The sequence below is a fragment of the Gymnoscopelus braueri genome (assembly GCF_963280865.1).
Source record: "Gymnoscopelus braueri genome assembly, chromosome: 14".
NCBI lineage: Eukaryota > Metazoa > Chordata > Actinopteri > Myctophiformes > Myctophidae > Gymnoscopelus > Gymnoscopelus braueri.
The window spans coordinates 2,587,770-2,607,195 of record NC_137619.1 but is presented as its reverse complement, the minus strand read 5'-3'; the positions used below and the strand labels follow the sequence as shown (position 1 = coordinate 2,607,195).

Sequence of the window (19,426 nt, the reverse complement as noted above, 5' to 3'; positions counted from 1 at the left end):
TGTCACTCACAACACAAACAGATGTCATGTATGTGGAACAACACTGATTTGTGCAGGTGTTTTTATCTGCACACATTTCTCTCTTAACACATTGACTGCCATTGACGTCTATAGACGTCATTTCAAATCCAACGCTTCACTGCCATTAATCTCTCAAGAACAGATTCAGAGCTGCGCTACTGAATCTGTCGGTAGTCCCGTTCAGAACGTGTCAGCCTACAAGTGGGCGTGCCTTCAGATCAGGAAGCAGGCCGCGCTCCACCCAATCAAATGTAGTGGACGGGATTTCATGGTCAGTATCATGGTCATTATCATGGTCAGTATCATGGTCAGTATCATGTCAGTATCATGGTCAGTATCATGGTCAGTATCATGGTCAGTATCATGTCAATATCATGGTCAGTATCATGGTCAGTATCATGGTCAGTATCATGGTCAGTATCATGTCAGTATCATGTCAGTATCATGGTCAGTATCATGGTCAGTATCATGGTCAGTATCATGGTCAGTATCATGGTCAGTATCATGTCAATATCATGGTCAGTATCATGGTCAGTATCATGGTCAGTATCATGGTCAGTATCATGTCAGTATCATGTCAGTATCATGGTCAGTATCATGGTCAGTATCATGGTCAGTATCATGGTCAGTATCATGGTCAGTATCATGGTCAGTATCATGTCAGTATCATGGTCAGTATCATGGTCAGTATCATGTCAGTATCATGGTCAGTATCATGGTCAGTATCATGGTCAGTATCATGGTCAGTATCAGGTCAGTATCAGGTCAGTATCATGGTCAGTATCATGTCAGTATCATGGTCAGTATCATGTCAGTATCATGTCCAGTATCATGCTCATTATCATGGTCAGTATCATGTCAGTATCATGCTCAGTATCATGCTCAGTATCATGCTCAGTATCATGCTCAGTATCATGGTTCTCTCTTAACACATTGACTGCCATTGACGTCTATAGACGTCATTTCAAATCCAACGCTTCACTGCCATTAATCTCTCAAGAACAGATTCAGAGCTGCGCTACTGAATCTGTCGGTAGTCCCGTTCAGAACGTGTCAACCTACAAGTGGGCGTGCCTTCAGATCAGGAAGCAGGCCGCGCTTTACCCAATCAAATGTAGTGGACGGGATTTCATGGTCAGTATCATGGTCATTATCATGGTCAGTATCATGGTCAGTATCATGTCAGTATCATGGTCAGTATCATGGTCAGTATCATGTCAATATCATGGTCAGTATCATGGTCAGTATCATGTCAGTATCATGGTCAGTATCATGGTCAGTATCATGCCAGTATCATGGTCAGTATCATGTCAGTATCATGTCAGTATCATGGTCAGTATCATGGTCAGTATCATGTCAGTATCATGGTCAGTATCATGGTCAGTATCATGTCAGTATCATGGTCAGTATCATGGTCAGTATCATGGTCAGTATCATGGTCAGTATCATGGTCAGTATCATGGTCAGTATCAGGTCAGTATCAGGTCAGTATCATGTCAGTATCATGTCAGTATCATGTCAGTATCATGGTCAGTATCATGTCAGTATCATGTCCAGTATCATGCTCATTATCATGGTCAGTATCATGTCAGTATCATGCTCAGTATCATGGTCAGTATCATGGTCAGAATCATGGTCAGTATCATGGTCAGAATCATGGTCAGTATCATGTCAGTATCATGTCAGTATCATGGTCAGTATCATGGTCAGTATCATGGTCAGTATCATGGTCAGTATCATGGTCATTATCATGGTCATTATCATGGTCAGTATTATGGTCAGTATCATGGTCAGTATCATGGTCAGTATCATGGTCAGTATCATGTCAGTATCATGTCAGTATCATGTCAGTATCATGGTCAGTATCATGGTCAGTATCATGTCAGTATCATGTCAGTATCATGTCAGTATCATGGTCAGTATCATGTCAGTATCATGGTCAGTATCATGGTCAGTATCATGTCAGTATCATGGTCAGTATCATGGTCAGTATCATGGTCAGTAACATGGTCAGTATCATGTCAGTATCATGGTCATTATCATGGTCATTATCATGGTCATTATCATGTCAGTATCATGCTCAGTATCATGCTCAGTATCATGCTCAGTATCATGTCAGTATCATGACAGTATCATGACAGTATCATGGTCAGTATCATGGTCAGTATCATGGTCAGTATCATGCTCAGTATCATGCTCAGTATCATGGTCAGTATCATGCTCAGTATCATGTCAGTATCATGTCAGTATCATGGTCAGTATCATGGTCAGTATCATGGTCAGTATCATGACCAGTATCATGACCAGTATCATGGTCAGTATCATGGTCAGTATCATGGTCAGTATCATGGTCAGTATCATGGTCAGTATCATGTCAGTATCATGTCAGTATCATGTCAGTATCATGGTCAGTATCATGGTCAGTATCATGGTCAGTATCATGGTCAGTATCATGACAGTATCATGGTCAGTATCATGGTCAGTATCATGGTCAGTATCATGTCAGTATCATGGTCGGTATCATGGTCGGTATCATGGTCAGTATCATGGTCAGTATCATGTCTGATATACTTTCTCTATTTCTTTCTCTTGTTACTTTTTTTTGCTATATTTTAATCTGATATTCATTTTAACAGTTTTCTTTATGATTTCAAAAGTGCAATAGCCAAAGAAATCTAAAAATGACAGAGCTGCGTTCCCGGTCTTAATGGGTTCAGCTGTTGGTTTATTAGGGCTATGGGATGTGTGGTAACAGTCACAGTCTCAAGTCTGCATGTAGTTGTGGCACGTGCATCCCCCCCGGGCATGGACTAGTGGCAATGATTATGAATTCAAAGCGATGATGTATTTGTCTCTGAACGTGTAAAATGTTTCTCCTCGTCCTGTTCAAATTCCCATTGAATCCACAGTAGACGGAGAGTCCTTGCATTCGTGACAGTTTAAATGACATGGGTTCCTTAATGGCATGCCACTACTGACAGAGATTTTTTTTGTTTTTATTAACATATTCAAAATAAACATGACTAAACTAAGTATTATGGTCAGTATCATGTCAGTACTATGGTCAGTATCATGTCAGTAAGTATCATGGTCAGTGTCATGGGCTGTGACAGAGCCTGACATCCCTGTGACAGTGCTGTGACAATAAAAAATATAAAGCGTACATTATAATTGGCTGTAGGCGGCGGTAAGGGACCTGGATATTGGATAGGGGGCACTGGCCCAAAAAAGGTTGAGAAACACTGAGCTATACAGATGATGATGATATAGCCTACTGATAATGATACATTATAAGGTTTGCCTTTGAGACATGAAGCCCTATAGGCTAATCATTTGTTGTGTGATTATTAGCAAAAATAATGGTGAATTCCAAATTCACCATTATTAGTATTCAGTATTACATTCTGTAGTGACCGAATACCAACATCCACAAACTTGATAAAAAATTTACTGCAAGCCTTACAGTAGCTGAAATGATAAATGTTATCAACCAAACATAGCAAAGGATTGAACGCTTGTGACTGAATTTTGCATCTGTTTTGAAAAAGGAGTTTGGCATATGTTGGCTAATAAATACTACTACTAGCAAGTCTTGGTAAAAAGGCACGCCATGCTGCCGTCTTGAGAAGTGCCCTTTGATCTAAAAGCTCACAAGAGTATATCGAGATTGTAGTTTTTTTTCCCATTATTTTGCCATTTAAAAAAAATATTTTAATTTATAAAAAATACTTTTTAATTATTTAATTGTTTTTTTTAATTAGGAAGTTCCTGTCACTTCATCGGTGGTGATCATCAGGTCTAAAAGCCCAGGTCTTCTCTCCACACTGTTCTTTTCTTAGACGTGCTGGGACTCCTGGCTCTGTCCCAGTGATAGTGTTGTCCTCACTGGCTCTGTCCCAGTGATAGTGTTGTCCTCACAGGCCTGGCTGGCTGCGGGCTGGCAGAAAGGGGAGTGTTCTGGTGTTATTGGAGATAATGCCTAACATTAATCTCGTGCCGCCCTACTTAGTCGGGGTTAGAGGTCAAAGTCATTTAATGTTCTCGGCCTCGCTCCTCTAACTTCTATCAGCCTGTCTCCTCCCTGTGCCTATTTAACCTGACCTGAATGGCCTGGTTTCAGATAACACTTAACCTCTCTCTCCCTCTCTCTCTCTCTCTCTCTCTCTCTCTCTCTCTCTCTCTCTCTCTCTCTCTCTCTCTCTCTCTCTCTCTCTCTGTTTCTCTCGCTCTCTCTTTCATTTCCCCCTCTCTCCCTGTATCTGTGTCTGTGTGTGGATGTCTTTCATATTTCTCTACTGCACTTATTCCTGTACACTGCTTTACTAATACTATTTCCTACTATAAAACAGAGAAAACGTTGTCCATCTGTCCATTGTCATCCATTTTTCTCCTCAGTGGGTTGACTAATCAATCTGAACATGGCACGTGGCATTGGCCATTGACATATACAGGGAGTGATGAAGCAGATGTTTTACTTTTCCCAAATGTAAGCTGTTGTTTACTAGAATTTTTAGCCACAGGCTATATAGGATCTGTAGTAACCGTCGCATTACAATAGCCTGGACAGACTATTGTCCTTATCGATCTTTCTCCTTAGTGGATGACCAATCGATTTGAATTGATCATCGGTATACGCAGGGACTGAAAAAAAAGCAGATGTTTTACTTTTACCGAATTTAAGCTGTTGGTTTATTAGGGCTATGGGATCTGTGGTAACGGTCACAGTCAGTGTTGCCAGATTCTGAGAGAGAAACAAGCAACCATAGTCTAGGAAAACCAGCCCAAAAGAAGCAACTATGGGCCACATGAGCACATTAACATATACATCAGCTATTTGAAAATAGCCGATCTACAAGCTCACAATGCGTCGCGATGCGACGCGTTGTCAGCTTGTAAATCGGCTATTTTCAGATAAAATCTTGCGGGAAAATTATAATAAGTAGATCTGGCAACCCTGGTCACAGTCTCAAGTCTGCATGTAGTTGTGGCACGTGCATCCCCCCCGGGCATGGGACTAGTGGCAATGATTATGAATTCAAAGCGATGATGTATTTGTCTCTGAACGTGTCAAATGTTTCTCCTCGTCCTCGTTCAAATTCCCATGGAATCCACAGTAGACGGAGAGTCCTTGCATTTGGTGACAGTTTAAATGACATGGGTTCCTTAACGGCCTTAATGCCACTACTGACAGAGAACAGAAGCTAATTGTTGAGCAATCATCCCTTTGGTTTTGACATTTATTTTTCTTCCAAAAGAACTGACGCTAAATCATTCAATCACTTTGTTATTGATTTGAAGGGTGGTGGCCCTCACATGCCATGGTGCCTTTCTCACTGCATTTCAGCATGCCTTCCCACACCACAACAACCATTCACATTCTGTTTGTTCTTTATGTGCTTGTGTGCAATAATAAAACCATAGGGCCCCGCCCCCAAGCCTCCAGCCAACTCACAATGCTTCTATATTGTTAAGCGAGCGAGCGCGCACACACACACAAACACACACGCTTGTACATACGCACAGTCGCACACACACGTACTTGTGCGCACACACACACACACGCATGTATACGCACGCACATGCATACACGCGCGCACGCACACACACACACACACACACACACACACACACACACACACACACACACACACACACACACACACACACACACACACACACACACACACACACACACACACACACACACACAGTTGCCCAGATTTAAGACCTGTCCCGGGTGTTGAGCGGAGTGAAAGGGAGTATCCTGTGAGGCCCTTGGGGGCCAGAAAGGTATTTAGAGGCTCTCTTTCTCTGTGCGTGCGTGTGTGTGTGTGTGTGTGTGTGTGTGTGTGTAGTGGCAGAGGTTGACCAGAGGGGCCCAACTAGTTACAGCCTCTCTGCTGGAGACCACCACTTTCACAGAACAAGCATTGTTGCTACAGAGCTACAGACACCAGAGACACTCATTGGAAACAACTTGTGCTCGCGAGCGTGCACACACACACACACACACACACACACACACACACACACACACACACACACACACACACACACACACACACACACACACACACACACACACACACTCGACAGACAAAACGTGCAGTGGTGTGGGCTCGAAATTGGCGAACTCAGTAGAGGTCACACACTGCAAAGTCCTGAGTGATGCACACACACACACACACACACACACACACACACACACACACACACACACACACACACACACACACACACACACACACACACACACACACACACACACAAACACACACGTGGTAAAGCATTGTTTATACTCCATTGTTTTGTCCAAAATAGCCGATCTACAAGCTCCCCAGCGCCTCGCAATGCGAGGCGCTGGGGAGCTTGTAAATCGTCTATTTTCGACGACGGTACAAGGTCGCACAACAAAGTATTATTGTAATCAGGCTTATATGAGATGTGAATGACTGTAGCTCTGTAGCCCTGGGGGTGTGGGTGGTTGGTCAGTGTATTATTGTAGGTGTTTCTATGCTAATTATGTGTGACTGAGATCATGTCAGAAGCAGTTACGTTGGTGAGTTGGAAATTGTGAGACCGAATTACTTTGACGGCTACGATTGCGCCGCCGCCCACCCGTTGGGTTCCTGGAGGCTTTTGTCCAATAACGCTGTGCCAGAAATGTCCTAGTTCTGCTCTGTGCCATGATGGTAATGATCCAGTATAGGGCTAGTGGTTCTCAAAGTTAGACAAACTAATGAATGTAGCAGCTAAATCGGTTTTAACCACATTTAACCCTATCTTATACTTCGGCTATTTGAGAATAGCTGATCTACAAGCTCACCGTGATGCCGTTGTGAGCTTGTGCATCAGCTATTTTCTGGAAAATGTTTAGAAGAATTTGTAATAATTTTTGAAAGATTGTACTCAATGACAAATACATTTACATTTGGGGGTCCTTGATGCATCATGGACATGTTTGAGATGAGAACCACTGCAATATAATATATATATATAATGGTACCAATGCAAACCAACAGGAGGAAAGTCATCACTGTGGTCAATGTCAATCATTAGGAAAATGAGAGAGAGAGAGAGAGAGAGACACACACTGAGAGAGAGAGAGAGAGAGAGAGAGAGAGATCATGACCTCCGCACATTAGCTCGTGTGTTTCCAGTCCGCAGAGATCTCGTTGGCTGACAGGAGTTTACGTCATCACCTTTCATCCCCCCCACCCCACCCCACCCTCCACCCCCCCCCTGGCGGCAGGGAGGTTCAGACGCAGAAGTGTAAAAGTAGAAGCTCAGCCTCTGTCCGCATAGAGTCACTGAACATCAACCCGACAGCATCCATCCCATCCATCCACACACACAGACTGTGTGAGAGACACGGAGGCGTGAGACGACAGAGACAGACAGACCGTCACACTTGTCACAGACAGACGCGCAGAGGGACGTGGATAGTAGATCTTGTTGGAAAACTTTTTTACGCACATTTTCAGCCTGGATTCTCTGCTGTGACTTGGATGGTTTTTCATGCAACAATTTGCCTTTTGGATTTGTAGGCTATAGGTTATTTTTGATTCAACGTCAGTTTTTTGTATTTATTTATATATATAGGATATGTTTAGTTTACTTTAGTTTATTAGTTGTTGTTTTTTTTCAATCGTTCACTCTTTCCATACAAAACTGAATTCATCAAAACGTTTTCGCTTTTCCTGGAAAATAGATAAATAAATAAATATATATAGGCTATATATATATATATATATATTGAAATGGCAGCTCTATCGGCGTTTTCGTCGCACCTGTTCGTGTTGGTCCTGCATTGTTACCTGGGCGCTTCTTCTTCTTCATCATCTTCATCATCACCGGTGAAGAGCAGTTCGCGGAGCGCATCATCATCCTCGCAGGATGACAGATCCTCTTCCTCTCTCCTCCAGGAGGTTCAGGTTCCTCTGTTCCTCCACATGGACCAGGAGGACATGGTCTCAGAGCACATGTTCAGACTCTATGACAAATACAACCGGGAGAGCCGACTGAGGGAGGGCAACACTGTGAGGAGCTTCAGAGCCCAGAGAGGTGAGTTATGATCAAACAATGACATGACACAAGACAAGTTTCAATTAATTGAGTACAAAAGACCCCAATGGAAACAAGCCATAAGCTTTCTTGGGTTTAAAATCCTCTGCAGACCTTTGTATTGAACTGTAGGCTATACTTAACTTTTTTTTTAGCAAGCTGCCAATAAAGTATTCAATCAATCAATCAATCAATCAGTGAAGGAAAGCTTACCCCCAACCCCACCCCCAGCTGTTGTTTTGGAACGGTTTTAAACTTTTAAAATATGTTACAACATTAATACATATAAAAGTAGCAGGCTAATACCTGTCTCTGGTGTAAGGGACCCCCCCCCCCAGCTAAATGAATGATTGGATGTATTTGCATTTTTTGGTTCCTTAAACATCTTGTTACCTGCCGGTCTGCCGAGCTGGAGACCGGGGTTCGATTCCAGCTCGGTGCGCGACACGTTACAGCTGTATACATTCTGACAGTTATTATGAGGGTCCTGCGCCGTGGTCTTTAAAGAGAACCACTGCTTGTCTTGCATTGCTCACTCTGACACACACACAAAAAGAAAGCACATTCTCATGTGTGTAGATAATACAAGTGCCCTTCATCCAGTCCATGCTGGGTTATTAACAGACAGTGCAGCATGCTGCATTCATCCCCTCCATAAGGTTATTAACATGCTGCATTCATAAGGTTATTAACATGCTGCATTCATGGGTCAGTCTGCATGGCTAGTTGTGGGCCAGACGCCCTGAATAGGTGGGATTGTTTTGGAACAGTCTGAGAATGCTGTTGAGTGATTTCGGGACGTGTGTGTGTGTGTGTGTGTGTGTGTGTGTGTGTGAGAGTGTGTGCGCGTGTGTGTGAGTGACCCACCCCGCAGCGCGCTGTCTACCGCAAGTTCTACATCTCTAGTACCACTATACAGACAGTGGTGGAAAAAGTATTTTTTTCACTTAAGTAAAAGTATCAATACTGCAATGTAGAAATACTCTGTTATAAGTAAATTTACTTGAGTAACAGTCCAGAAGTATTGGTATCAAAATGTACTTGTAAGTAGAAAGTACTCCTCATTATGCAGAATGTCCCATTTCAAGTTTTCAAATGTATACAAATATTCTATATATATATATAAAAAGCAGATCTACAAGCTCACAATGGGTCGCATTGCAACGCATTGTGAGCTTGTAGATGTTGGCTATTTTCAAATAGCCAAAATTTAAATAGGGTTAATGTATGTCTTGTAATAATGATCCAATCTACAAAGTAACAAGTAACTAAAGGTTTCAAATAATTGTAGTGGAGTAAAAAGTGCAATATATGTAGTGGAGTAGAAGGAAAAGTACTGAAAATTGGAAATACTCCAATAAAGTAAAAAAATACCTCAACATTATACTTAAGTATAGTACTTGAGTAAATGTACTTAGTTACTTTACACCACTGTCTAGTAGTAGTACCGCATACAGACGGTGCAAATATGCCCAAGAATGCATGACGATTCCCCGCCAGCAATGCCCAGCTGCCCTGGGACAACGGGGGGGGTGAGGTGAGGAGGGGGGCACGGCGCTGCGTCATTGTCATCAGCTCTGTTTTCCTGTCGCGACCCTGGGACGCTGTGACTCCAGGTTGTGGAGTCAGGGGGGATTAAAAGTCCGGTGAAGTGGAAGCCCAGGGGTCCTTGGGGGGGGGGGGGGGGGTGGGGGGGGGGTTTCCAGCGGGTCCCCGGACAAATGAGTTGATGTAGCATCATGCATCAACATCAGTTTAGCCACTTAACTTTCCTATTTTATACTTTTTAAGAACAATAGTTTTGAAAGATTTCAACACAAATCATCTCTTATAACACATTTTCAGACCCCCAAATACATATCAATTTGGGCGAGGGTTCGAGGGTTGCATTGCTCATGGGACGGGCCTTTGCACGGCGTGCAGGAACCTATTTGACCAGGAGCACGCGCAGGCACATGCAGTTACTTTGTAGATTTGGATTATAATTACAAAACATACATTAACCCTATTTAAACTTTGGCTATTTGAAAATAGCCAATCTACAAGCTCACAAGCTTATATCTGCTATTTTCACATCTGCTATCATACATTTGAAAACTTGAAATGGGACATTCTGCATAATGAGTACTTTTAGTAGTAGTACATTTTTTCGGACATTTACTTGTAACAGTGTATTTCTACATTGCAGTTTACAAAGGCTCCCGACTCACACCAGGTAAATGAACATAGCAATGAGCCTCTAGATGCATGTCAATGGTCCATTGTGTGACCTGTAGTAGGTGTTAAGCGACGTGCGCGTCACGTCATTAAAACACAGTGCAAACCACGTTCCAATTCAGCATTGCAACACTGAGTTTGGGGGTCCCTTGTCCTTCACATGGAAATGTTTGAGAACCAACTGTTATGCAGCACCGTAGGGTTAAAAAGCACCGTAGGGTTCCACTGCTGCTGCTCTTACAAACACAACACAGACAGAGAGAGACACACATATCCCACATAGTTCTCGGTTGGCATTTTTATCATAACACGCGTGTGTTTGGCCTGCAGATGTCTAGTGGCGTAATCCAAGGCGAGATGTGAGGCACTTTTCACAACAATGTGAGATCTGTTCAAACACTTTTTGATTATAAAGTCTCCTGCGTTGGGGGGCAGACAGTACCGGCTGTATTAGGCTTAAGGGAAAAGCCTTAAGGGAAACTGAAGTAAGCGTTTCCATATGCAGGGCTGAATCCGAGGTAATGTATATCTCTTGAGTCAGTCCATACTTCCGCTGAACTCTCATACAATGAACAATAACGCTGCCTGTTGAAGTCATGTTCATTATGAGCTCCGCTTCGCCTCTATATACCAGCCTGAACCCTTGGAGTCTGGTCCTCGTAAAGGTCTACCTTCTGAGATCCTGTATCGCCTGGAAGCTGCATGTGCCGGTAGTGTTAGTGTAGTGTAGTTCAGGGGTCTTCAACGTTTTCAGGCCAAGGACCCCCTAGCTGAGAGAGAGATGAAGCAGGGACCCCCTCCTCTATATTGTATAAAATTGTGTTTCAGATTCAACTTTTTTTTGTTTACTTGGTCTGCTCTGTTTTCCCTCTACACCTATGCCCTTTTGCCAAAAATAGCCGATCTACAAGCTCACAATGCCTCGCGCTGCGAGGCGTTGTGAGCTTGTAGATCGGCTATTTATGGCTAAAGTTCTCCTCAGAAAAGGGATGCTAGGGTTCAAGTGGTTAAGGTAAAAAAAAAATCATATCACACAAAGATTTGGCGGACCCCCTGTAGTAACTCTGAGGACCCCCTGTTGAAGACCCCTGGTGTAGTACATTGGTCGTATAGCGCGACACTGAGTGCAGTGCTATGAGCTTGTAGATCTGCTATTTTTCAAAAATCTTGAACATTAGTATTAATTATTATTAACACAAATCTTTGCTTCTGGGGGTCCCTGGCACAACATATTTTCAGATGGGGGTCCGCGGCCAAATATTTATCAATTTGGGGGTCCTTGACATGAAAACGTTAGAGAACCGCTGGTGTAGTCTACCTAGAGACCTGTGGTTGTCAAACTTTTTCATTTCAATGACGCCCCCCCCCCCCCCCCCCAGTTTGATAGAAACCTCTTATCTTCCATATTCTAACCTTTTGTGTGTTTTTTCGTAAATCAACGCCCTACTTGATATACTACAGCGTCACACGAAAGCATCTAAAAGTAGCAGATCTACAAGCTCGAAACGTGGCGCAAACTAAGCACCGCGTTTCGAGCTTGTAGATCTGCTACTTTTGCTATTTTTGAATTTGAATCCTGAAAAAAGTAATAGTTTTGGTTTCCACCCGAAAGACGACTTGATTTTTTTTCAATGAAATGCTTTATCTCTGAGACCCCCCCCCCAGTCTACACTGTAAAATCCTCAGTGTTTGCTTATAACTCTGACAGTGTACAGATGGAACCAAGTGGACCCTTAAGGGTCCATTTGGTTCCATCTGTACACTGTCAGAGTTAAAGTCCCAAAATGGTCTTATCTGGTTCACACTATCAATCATTTAGCTTGTTTTTGGTTTTATTTTGTTTTGTACCTTTTAGTTAGTTATAGACCCGTCCCAGTCCATATGGACCCCTAGTGGTCATCAGACCCCATGTTGAGAAACATACCATGAAGGAATGATGCTTAATAGTGCCGGTTAGGTTTTCTTTAACAACTGTGAGACTTTAGTCTTTAATCATTTAGTGATTCTGACCCGTTTCCATGTCAAGTACCGGTTTGATATGCATTAGGCCAGGGGTCTTCAACAGGGGGTCCGGGACCCCTAGGGGGTCCTCAGTTACTACAGAGGGTCTGCCAAATCTTTGTGTGATAGGATTAAAACATTTTACCTTAACCCTTGCATCCCTTTTCTGAGGAGAACTTTAGCCAAAAATAGCCGATCTACAAGTTCACAACGCCTCGCGCTGCGAGGCGTTGTGAACTTGTAGATCGGCTATTTTGGGCAAAGAGGTATAGGTGTAGAGGGGAAAAAAGAGCAGACCAAGTAAACAAAAAAAGTAATCTGAAACACAATTTTATACAATATAGAGGGGGTCCCTGCTTCATCTCTCTCTCTCAGCTAGGGGGTCCTTGGCCTGAAAACGTTGAAGACCCCTGCATTAGGCTATGGATGGACCCCCAATGTTATACCTTTGTTTCATCTCTGGGACACCAATCTGCCCAGTAACAGCCTTAGTGTTCATTTAACTCTTGGACAGTGTACAAAGGGACCGTTGCAGGTCCATTTGGCTCTGTTTGTATATACTCTTTACAGAGTTACAGACCCATTAAAGGGTCTATTTGGTTCCTATCAATCATTTAGCAGGGGTGGGGACCCCCTGGAACCCCCCACCCCCTCCCCAAGGACCCCTGTGGTCCAGTTCATTCATTAACCCATGATTTAGAACCTTTATAGGTGCCACTGCAAACTCCTCACATTCACTAAATACACTGGTGTAAAGTAACTAAGTACATTTACTCAAGTACTGTACTTAAGTACAATTTTGAGGTACTTTTACTTTACTGGAGTATTTACTTCTACTCCACTTGGCTACATCTCAAAGAGGCAAATATTGTACTTTTACTCCACTACAATTATTTGAAAACTTTAGTTATTAGTTACTTTGCAGATATAAATTATTACATACATTTGAAAATAGCCCAGGTTGTAGAGCTTGTAGATCTGCTATTTTCAAACATTTTAGTACTTTAACTTTTGGTACTTTAAGTACATTTTGATACCAATACTCTTGTACTTTTACTAAATTAAATTTAGAATTTCTGACTTTTACTTGTAATGGAGTATTTCTACAGTGCAGTATTGATACTTTTACTGGAGCACTTTTCCCACCATTGACTAATTACATATCTTTAAGGCATTAGTTAAGCATTAATTGAACAATATGGTCAAGACTGTGTCTGGGTTTTTAAGCAGGATCAAAACTCATGGTTTCAAAGACATTTGCTTTTCATTTCTCATCTGAATGAGCAGATCCTGTCAGAAAAAAAGGTCTTATTATCAAATGGATCACAGAACCAGGACCAGGGTTAGGCTTACATATAAAAGAAATGATGGAAACAACAAACATGTGTTGGTCTATTGGAATCACTTGTGAGCTGCAAATCTACTGAACAATTGTGTGTGTGTGTGTGTGTGTGTGTGTGTGTGTGTGTGTGTGTGTGTGTGTGTGTGTGTGTGTGTGTGTGTGTGTGTGTGTGTGTGTGTGTGTGTGTGTGTGTGTGTGTGTGTGTGTGTGTGTGTGTGTGTGTGTGTGTGTGTGTGTGGGGGGACCCACACAGACCAAACATTTGGCCGGTTAACCATTTTAATCCTGGCCTCCCTAGGCGAGAAGAATAGCTTTTTTTAAAACTTTTTTACAATACTTTTACTTCGACTCCACTACATCTCAGAGGCAAATATTGTACTTTTACTCCTCTACAATTATTTGAAAACTTCAGTTACTTGGTAGATTTTGATTATTATTGCAAAAAATACATTAACCACTTCAGCCCTATATACACATTCCGGCCATTTGAAAACAGCCGATCTACAAGCTGCGACGCATTGTGAGCTTGTAGATCTGCTATTTTCAAAAGATTTTTATACATTTGAAAACTTGAAATGGGACATTCTGCATAATGAATACTTTTACTTTTGGTACTTTAAGTACATTTCGATACCAATACTGTTGTACTTTTACTTTACTTTTCTACGTTACAGTATTGATACTTTTACTTAAATAATGTTTTTAGCACTTTTTCCACCACTGTTTATATCCTGTGGAAGGACCACCACACGTTGACATGTGAAAATGAAACTCTAAAGGCAGTATATCCTCTGTCCAAACAGTTCTATCTGCATCACTCAACACAGACAACAAGCATTCACTGACTCTCTGACTGACTGACTAACTGACTAACATGCAGTGGTGGAAAGTAACTAAGTACATTTACTCAAGTACTGTACTTAAGTACAATTTTGAGGTATTTGTACTTTACTTGAGTATTTCCAATTTCCAATACTTTTACTTCTACTCCACTACATCTCAGAGGCAAATATTGTACTTTTACTCCACTACAATTATTTGAAAACTTTAGTTACTAGTTACTTTTCAGATATAAATTATGATATAATGAAACATACATTAACCACTTTAGCCCTATTTTATACATAGGCTATTTGAAAATAGCAGATCTACAAGCTCACAACGCGTCGCATCGCGACGCGTTGTGAGCTTGTAGATCGGCTATTTTCAAATATTTAGTACTTTTACTTTTGGTACTTTAAGTACATTTTGATGCCAATACTTTTGTACTTTTACTCAAGTAAATGTTTAATTTTGGATTTTTACTTGTAACAGAGTATTTTTATATTGCAGTATTGGTACTTTTACTTAAGTAAAGAATGTGAGTACTTTTTCCACCACTGCTAACATGTTTGCTGTCCTCTCTGTGCAGACACGGCTGACCAGAGGACAGACACGGCTGACCAGAGGACGGTGTACCGCCTCAACCTGACGTCCATCCAGGACACGGAGGTCGTCCTCTCCGCCACCTTCCACTTCCTGCTTGACCGACGCCCGACAACCAACCAGCGGGCCTGGTTCTGCAAACGCTTCAAGAGCCCGTCCTGTCGCTCCTCCCTGCCCGTCCGGCCGTCGCCGTCCGTCAGCCTGCTGTTCCGCTCCGCCCGCCCCGGGGGGTCATCCGGGGTCGCCTCCGGGTCGTCGCTCCTGGCCAACGTGACCTTTCACCCCCACAGGAGAGGGGCGTGGCAGATGAAAGACGTGACCCCGGTCGTGAAGCGGGCGCGGGAGAAGGGTCACGTCCTGGTGTGGGTGGAGCTGGACTCGGAGGAGGCGCTTCCCGCGGACGCTCCGCCGTACGTGTTACTGTACGCCGACGACCGGGCGCTGGGCGAGCCCAACAGCGTGGCTGCGAGTCTTCAGAGATACGACCCCTTCCCCGAGGTGGGAGGAGGAGGAGGAGCAGAGGCCTCCTCGCATTCCTCACACTCCCACCGGAGCGTCCCGCACGGCTCCAACTCCTCACCGGAGCCGACAGGACGGGTGAGGAGAGAGGCCGCTCTGCTGCTCTCTGACCCCGTCCACAACAACGAGCTGCCAGAGGTCCACTACAGGCCCGACGGCTACATGAAGGACGACCTGTGGGAGAGGACCTGGCACCTGGCGCTCAAACCCAAGGCCAAGCCCAAGAAGAAGAGGAAGGGTCAGGAGGGAGGAGGAGCGCCGGCGGAGCAGGACAGAGGGGCCGAGGACGTTGTGGGTGAGCCGCAGGCACGCGGCGGAGGAGGAGGCAAACAAGCACCGCCTCCTCAGGTACCCAACCCCCCCGACCAGGCGGCCGATAAAAAGCCCAGGGACAGGGACGGCGGGCTTCCGGACGGCGGCGACGTGAAGTCGGAGGACGAGAGGAGAGCTCAGGGAAAGGAGAGGAAAAGGCACCCGGGCCGAGCCGAGGGGAGCAAGGTTCAGTCGCCCGTCCTGAGCTTTGATGAACGGACCATGCGTAAGGCCCGGAGGAGGCAGTGGGGGGGCGAGGGGGGCCAGGACAGGGGCTGCACCAGGCGGAACCTCAGGGTGGATTTCGCCGACATCGGCTGGAGCGAGTGGGTCGTGGCGCCCAAGGCCTTTGAGGCGTACTACTGCACCGGCACCTGTGGGTTCCCCATGCCCAAGGTAGGAGGACACATCCTAGAGGCCATTTTATTTTTCCTTAACTCGTCATCTCATTTGGTTTAACCACTATAACACTTAACAATATTTTTCAAACTTATTTTGAAAATAGCTGATCTACAAGCTCACAAGGGGGCACATTGTGGTGCCTTGCGAGCTTGTAGATCAGCTACAGCATGTCTGCTATTTTGATACAACAAAGTGCAGAATAGGGGTAAAAGTGGTTAAAAATCTGAATCAATGCTGACCCAGGTAACACTAATCATAAGATATTGCTATTCTTTGCTGTTATCGTTTCCCGATTTTCATCGCCCTCTTCTGTGCCACGTCTCTCTCTCTCCCAGGTGCTACGGCCCTCGAACCACGCCACCATCCAGAGCATCGTCCGCGCCGTGGGCATCATCCCCGGAGTCCCCGAACCCTGCTGCGTCCCGGAGAAGATGAGCTCTCTGGCCGTTCTCTACCAGGACGAAGCCAGGAACTTGGTGCTCAAAGTCTACCCCAACATGTCCATCCAGTCCTGCTCTTGTAGATAAGAGGGGAAGGGGATCAGGAGGAGACGGAAAGACAAGGGTGTCCGGAGAACACAAAAAAAACACAAAAAGGCACTAACGGAGACAGAGGTCTCTGCATGTATTGTTCACAACCATTCCTCTGTTTGTCGAATGGTTTCTTGATACAGAGATGGGTTCTTTGACACTTAGAAACAGAGATACTTGTTTTGGAGGTGTTTCAGTGAGTCCTCCTTGGAACGCTAGGTCGCGGGTGCATCATGTCCGTCCGTACCTTTCGATTCCCGCGGCAGCTTGAGTCGGAGAAGCAGATTGTCTGACGTTTACGGTGTCGGGGAGAGAGCGGAATCGACCCCTTCAAAATCGAGGCTCGGCGTCACTGATCAGCCCGTTGCCATGGTTCTGTGTTTGAGATCACATTAAGGATCCGATGTGCAGAAGTCTCGGAGCGCTGTCAGAATGCACTTTTCCTACACAGCTCCCCGTGATTTGGCTTTCATGTTTTCATTGGGCATGCAAGCTCTAAAGAAAAGACTGTCTCTTAGGCAGCTTATATCTAATAGATGGTAAAGAATTTGAAATTGATTTAAATTCTACATTATAACATATTTTGTACAGATATGCTTTCAGATAAGCTAAGCGTGGTATTCCATTGTACATACACTACAATGTGCATTTGTTTGTGGGACAGAAAAGGTATTGTACATTGTTTGCTCTGAAAAGGAACTATCCAATGAATTGTAAAATGAGCATCTGGAAATCATAACACTTCAATGCCGATAAAATGAAACCAGAAATATTTTTCTATATTGTATGAGACTATTGTATGAGTGAAATTATTTGGTTACTAGGCAATGTATTATTTTGTTCTAGAAGAGGTTTTTGTACATGTCTTGTTTAAATTATGAAAAGGTAGCCATCTATAAATGTTAGAATAAAAACTAATTTAATCCTATACATTCACTGGGATATTTGTTTTTTTTTACTGTCACATTTATTATTGATAAAAAATGATGCATAGCTTTTGATCCTTAACTCATTCACTGCCAGAACTTTTTTATTTTTGCGTTTGACAAACTGCCAGAGATTTTTCAAATCAAATCAAAAAGATCTTTTTTTTTTTGAAAAAATTAAAAGTCGTTTTAGTCGTTCTTGGCAGTGGAGGCTTAAAGGACAAAAGTCGTTTTAGTCGTTCTAGGCAGTGAATGAGTTAAGATGGGTTCTAATAACAGCGTGGCCTCCATGTGACTCTTCCATGTGGACGTCATGGGGCCATGCAGGCTATGATCTCAGTCATCTATGACGTATCTAATTTATGATGTATCACTCCATATTTGGGCAAGATTTCAGCCCCTTCCGACTGCCATTGACTTCCATTTTAAAATTAAAGTTAATATTTCAAACAATCTAAAACATATGTGGAAATAAATGTGGGGAGTTACTTCCTTGGCAACGTGCACGAGGAATTTGGCGCTTATCGGTCCAGCGGTTTGCATGATTAGCTCTGGACACACACACACACACACACACACACACACACACACACACACACACACACACACACACACACACACACACACTCAGACAGACCCATTTCTAGACGGCTCGCCTCCTGCAGAGTCACGTACGCCAAGGGCTGTAACCTTTCAAAGTTAATCCTGCAATACAAAGGCAGAGAAGGTTCCACTCAAAATAGCTGGCATTCCCCCTAAAAGCTCTTGAAACCATTAACTAGAGACCACACCACAAGCTCACATGTCAGTTGTCCAGCGGTGACTGATGCTGCTGCTGCAGTGGATTACTGGTTCGTACAGGAAGCCCCAGCGAGAACCTCGTCCACTTCAAGCCTCTAAAGATGGTGGACTTCCCCATCTGCTAACCCCTGGAGCAAGCAATTTCCAAGACGCAGGATACTCTCCTCAATGGCTCTTTTGAACAGTGTGGTTTTGAAAAGGATGACTTCATCCACTGCAGCCTAACTCAGACATTTGAGAGCCTCATTTAGGGAAGGGGGGGAATCCTCTTATATGTAGGCTCCACTGTAATATCCTTAGTGTTGATTTAACTAGTACTTATCAATCATTTAGCTGGGGTCCCCCTGGAGCAGTTACAAAAGGATAAATTATCACTCAGCATTGTACTGTGTATTTTTAAAGGACATATAGATATAGACATGACAGACACAGGACAGTTTTTTTTAAATATCAGATTTAGAAATGTGTGACCATTTCCCTAGAGTATACAAACTCAACAGCGTTTCCACATTTGTCTGAAACGAAATGGCATATCCTTCAAACTCTTTCAGTGCAAACGGAGCAAACTTTCATCTCTAGGTCAGAAAGATATGTTATGACGTCTAAAAAATGACTCCACATTTGTTACACCACAGTTATAGTGTTCAACATGTTTCTACAGCAGAACCATGCTGCAGCCTATATGTCATTCTGTACAATGTGTGAGCAAATGTACAAGCACATGCCTTGAGAGCTACAAGATAAGCAGGGTGTCACCCTCTCCCGTGTGTGTGTGTGTGTGTGTGTGTGTGTGTGTGTGTGTGTGTGTGTGTGTGTGTGTGTGTGTGTGCGCGCGCATCATGTGTACAAACATCAAATTTGCCCTT

At 43.6% G+C, this 19,426-nt stretch overlaps 1 protein-coding gene across 2 annotated transcripts; it reads left to right on the top strand.

Moving 5' to 3' along the window:
- Positions 1–7,478: 7,478 nt before the first annotated feature.
- On the top strand, positions 7,479–17,678 carry gdf10a (growth differentiation factor 10a). 2 transcript variants are annotated; one of them, XM_080448607.1, is made up of 3 exons: positions 7,479–8,085; positions 15,078–16,297; positions 16,639–17,678. In XM_080448607.1, the coding sequence occupies exons 1-3, from the start codon at positions 7,782–7,784 to the stop codon at positions 16,828–16,830; spliced, it is 1,716 nt and encodes a 571-aa protein (XP_080304733.1). In that variant the 5' UTR covers positions 7,479–7,781; the 3' UTR covers positions 16,831–17,678. The 2 variants fall into 2 exon arrangements, with proteins under 2 accessions (XP_080304733.1, XP_080304732.1); XM_080448606.1 differs by having other exon boundaries at positions 15,057–16,297.
- Positions 17,679–19,426: the final 1,748 nt, after the last annotated feature.